The sequence below is a fragment of the Triticum dicoccoides genome, chromosome 5A, assembly GCF_002162155.2.
Source record: "Triticum dicoccoides isolate Atlit2015 ecotype Zavitan chromosome 5A, WEW_v2.0, whole genome shotgun sequence".
NCBI classification, from domain to species: Eukaryota; Viridiplantae; Streptophyta; class Magnoliopsida; order Poales; family Poaceae; genus Triticum; species Triticum dicoccoides.
The window spans coordinates 499,353,648-499,358,368 of NC_041388.1; the positions used below are offsets into that span (position 1 = coordinate 499,353,648).

Here is a 4,721-nt window from a genome sequence, read left to right on the forward strand (position 1 = left end):
GGAGCGGGGGAGGATGCGGGGGGTCGGCGGCGGCGGTGGAGCGGGGGAGGGTGCGGGGTGTCGGTGGCGGCGGTGGAGCGGGGGAGGGTGCGGTGGGTCGTCGGCTTAAGGTGCGCCATTAGTAGTTTTGCAAAAAAAATAATAGTTGCGCACTGTGTGGCAGGTGCGCCATTACTAGTTAAACTAGTAATGCCGTATTGTCCCATGATGCGCCATTAGTATTTTTGGAAAAATAATAATAAAATTTTTTTGTTACTAGTGGCGCACCGTGGGTCTGGTGCGTCATTAGTGTCTACCACACTAATAGCGCACCAACTCATGGTGCGCCATTACTATATAATAGTGACGCACCACATGTCTGATGCGTCATTAATGGTCATATCATCTATACCCCTTTTCTTAATAGTGAAAGATGAAGAATACCATGTGGACCTTGAGTTAATGTATAATTAGGGGATTATATTGTAAGAGATTTTATATTGTATATATGTAGCCAGTAGCATCGGATAAATATACGAAAACTTGTTGTTCGACCAATCTCTCGCAGAAGGAAAGGTGGTCGATATCACTTCTCTTTGTATGCATATGTTCATGACGATCTTCTATTTCCTTCATTTGCTTACTAGCTAACGTGTCGAGTCCTCTCTATACGTATAGTACGTAGCGTCGACCAAGCACGGTGATAAGAGAGGACACTTCTCTCTATTAATTAGCTAGCTAACACAATATATGAAACAGCTAAATTAAACCCCCAAACCCCTAAATCACCCCCTTTCAAAAAAAAACTTCAGCTTCTGCCAGCTGCTGACGCGTGAACGCCTATTGGTCCCGGTTGGTGCCACCAATCGTGACCAAAGGGCCTCCTGTCTGGGCTCACCGCACCGGCCACGTGAAAGCCCATCTGTCCCGATTCGTGTAAGAATCAGGACTAAAGGCCTAGGGCTTTAGCAACGACCCTTTAGTCCCGGTTCAACAATCGGGACAAATGACCCTTACAAACCGGAACAAATGGCCCTTTTTCTACTAGTGATAGAAACAAAAAAGATAAAATCGAATGTGAATAGTGTCAAATACTATTCACTCAAAGCTGACACTATTCACAATTAAATTTGTCATTTTCGTATCTCCAATTGTAGATTGAGTTTTGAACTGATTTTTTCTAGTTGTAGACATACATCATAAGTATGTTGTCAAATAATTTCAGAATTTTTTGAATTGTCTAAATATGAGTGTTTTGGGTTGATCCTATGGTTCTCACTTAAAGGGCAGATTCTATTCTAGTCTCCGCCACTTTCTATCCTTCTAGTTTCTTGGATCTTGCCAAAAATAAAAGTTTATTGGACCAACGTCACCAACCTCACAATCTTTTTTTTTGCGAGGTACCGACCTCATAATCTTTATTCAAAGAAGCAGACGTAAATAATTTTCCTACACATGAACTGTCTGAACTGAACTCTCACTCACTACTGAGCAGGCCCGGCCCTGATGGGGGGGCAGGGGGGGCGGCCGCCCCGGGCCCCCGAAAATGGGGGCCCCCCAGGTTTGTGCTCTTCCCTGTTAATACGATTGGGCTCTAGTTCGTAAAAAAAATGATAATTGGGCCTACATTACGTGCACTGATCACGTTTGGGAGAGATCGATCACCCACGCTGATCACGCACGATGACCATCGTCCATCCTCGCCTGTAGCCTCCTATTTTTTCGCCTGATCTCCTGGAAACCTAATCGCCCGCAGCCACTGGCCGCCGCCATGGAGCAGACACTAGATACCCACGCCACACCATGGCACATCGATGCCGCAGCTCCAGCCTACGCCATCCGCCGACGATTTCAGATAAGACGTCTTTTTCCTTAATGATTTTGCCCTAAATTATGCCCTAGAACTGCTGCTTGATGTGGTGAGGCTTTTGTCGGCCCTAGTGTTGCACAGAACGACACAAGCATGAAAGCGAAGGTCCCCTTGATCATGGTCTTCAATCCTCAGAACCAGGCGTGGAAGCCTGTGAACAGTTTTAAGGATTTGTACAAGGATCAGTGGTACATTGCCGGGCTGCTACATCCAGGTACGTAAGATACCATGTAAACTCTTGATGCAAGGAAAGTTTTGTAGCTTTCAGCTTTTTGCATCTTGGCTGTGTAAAACTGTTTGATGAAAGGTAGTGTTTGTATGCACTTGCAATGCGAAATTATATTCACTTTTTCATTCTGAAAAAATACCAACGAAATGTAAGACACAGCCCAATATATGACTATGTGGTCGATTCTGTTGGATTAATTAGGACTAGTTGGCGCACCGTCAATAAAATAAGAACAAGATAATGCTAATGTGATCAAACCTAATAAGCCAGTTAGTAAAAACTTCATTACTCTGTCTGGTGTTGTTAAAGGACTTCAGCAGTGTAAAGGAGCAGTGTAAAGGAAGGGATTGGTGCTTTATATATAAAATGGGGCGAAAGCCTTTTTCGGTAATATGCAAACAAATGCACATGAAGTAATTGAACATTATTCTTCTATAGAAAATGATAATCATCCCTACATGATTTGTTAGTAGTATGGTGTAGAAGCAAAATCTTAAAGTTGCACAAAGTATATACTGAAAATATTTTTTGAAAGTACAAAGGGCCCCGGATTCTGGTTTCACCCCGGGCCCCTAAAATCTGAGGACCGGCCCTGCTACTGAGCCATGGCAATATGGCATCCATCCATCCATATGTCCCCTCGTCGTAACTATCAGAATCGGGCAGCTTTATTCTATTCTGCATTGTTTCCTTCACTCTTTTCGTTATTCCCAGTGCACCGCCACCACTGGTGGAACCGTTGTCGACGTACCACCTGAAATCCCTGGCTGGAAATTTCTCGCTGCCACGCACGCGCACACCCACACTGAAAGCAGAAGCAGCTGGTGCCAAGTTAGAGATTTTTTTTTTTGAAAGATCCAAGTTAGAGATTTCATGGTCCCAAAAGACAGATCCATAGATAGATATCTCACTATCTACCCATGTGAGCTGCAGCATTACAGCACCGCATTCTTATTTTACCTGCATATTTGCTCTCACTCTGCAGTGCTGGATCGATCCACTTGTGTAAAAAGAAGGAAATATTCCAAATCCCATAGCCACAGAAAATGCCTCAATTTCTTATTTTGCAAAATGACAAGAAATGCCCCGTATCTTCTTGGCCTCGCCTTTTCTCTGACTATATATGTGCTGGCCATTCCTCGCAAGTGAGAAGAGCACAGGAAGAAGAAAGAAATCTCTTCTGCAAATTCTTCAAAAACCTTGTCCGGATTGACGGTCCGTGCAGGTGTTCACTCAGGTGAGCGAAGTGATCATCTCTCCATGCCATGCATGGTCACTTAGCATTAGTGCAATTTCGTTTTAGCTGAATTTTTCATACTGAAAACACTAATCCTGATCAAGTGCGATTTCGTTTTCCTCTTTGCTGTGCGAAGATTTCATTTCAAGGTCAGGGGAGATAGACATGGCGGCGGACGGCGGGCTGAGGAGGCTGTTCGAGAAGCCTCTGCCGGAGAACCCGACGCTGCTGGAGGCGCTGTCGGCGTGGAACCGCGTCCACCCCAAGAGGCCGGTCGACCCGACATCCTTCACCGAGATATTCGGCGAGCTCCACTTCCACGAGAAGCAGCAGCAGCCGGACCACGTCGCCCGGGGCAACGTCCTGCCGGCGCCGCGTCCGCCACCTTCACCTCCTCTTGTTCGCGCGACCACGGTGTCGTCCTCGTCGTGGATCGACGCCGCCGAGAAGAGCAAGGACGACTCGTCTCTCGACGCGCTCCTCAGGTCGCCGAAGCCCACGCCGACGGTGAAGAGGAGCGCGAGCTTCTCCATGAAGAAGAGCCCGTCCGCGTCGTCCCTGCTGCTCTGCACAGAGGGGCTCGGGTCCGAGAGCACCGTGGACGTGCTGAGGGATGACGACGACGAGCTAGCCGCCGCGTTCCGCCGCCAGGTGGAGACACGCGACGACGCGGACGTGGTCGACGCGAACCAGGAGGAGAAGGAGAACCAGCGGCCTCCGCCGTCGTTCCCGCCCCCGATACGGTCGATCAGCGTGCGCGGCGGGAAGCCGAGCGTGTGCTTCCGGTCGTTCCGTGCGGAGGGCAGGTTCGTGCTGGTGGAGGTTGTCATCCCCGGGAAGGAGCTCCTGCGGGCGTCGCGCGAGGGCGGTCGGCTCAGGCTGCAGTTCGCCGGCGCCACCGCACACGCGTAGACCAAGACAGGACAACACGATGTCTGTGACGAGACTGGAAACACTGGCTGGGTCATGCAAGAACACAGGACACAGGATAATCATCTTGCTGCGTCTACGACGCACATATTGTATCGTATATATATCGGGGTGTAAATTTGACTTTTTGAGAGTACTACTATCAACGAATTCATAATCTTTTTGGCATCATGACTCGTTGGATGGCATGCCGCCATTGTAATGTGAGAGTTAAAAAGCATGGCGACGCACAAAGGAATGCTTTTCTCTAAGAAAAAGGGGATGCTTTCCTTTCGGGATCGTTAAATCTGAAGTTTTTCATTTCTTTTCTTAGGTCTTCCTTAGTTTGTAGAGTACATATGAATTTTCACTAGTGCAATTAACGTCATCGCATACGGTTAAAATCCCCCATTGCTCACACGGTCACGAACATCGCGCACGATGATGTGCGATAGGGGTACATCACACACGCTACAAGATAAATAAGTGCGATAAGG

General features: G+C 47.7%; 1 protein-coding gene across 1 annotated transcript; it reads left to right on the forward strand.

The window, feature by feature from the left end:
• The first annotated feature begins 3,209 nt into the window (after positions 1 to 3,209).
• Positions 3,210 to 4,416, forward strand: LOC119302402 (protein FAF-like, chloroplastic). Its single transcript, XM_037579440.1, has 2 exons — positions 3,210 to 3,315; positions 3,452 to 4,416. Exon 2 carries the CDS (start codon positions 3,481 to 3,483, stop codon positions 4,225 to 4,227), a length of 747 nt encoding a protein of 248 aa, XP_037435337.1. The 5' UTR covers positions 3,210 to 3,315; positions 3,452 to 3,480; the 3' UTR covers positions 4,228 to 4,416.
• The last annotated feature ends 305 nt before the right edge of the window (positions 4,417 to 4,721 follow it).

Excerpts from the sequence above, each read along its gene's own strand:
- LOC119302402 (XM_037579440.1), top strand. The coding sequence starts at position 3,481 with ATGGCGGCGGACGGCGGGCTGAGGAGGCTGTTCGAGAAGCCTCTGCCG.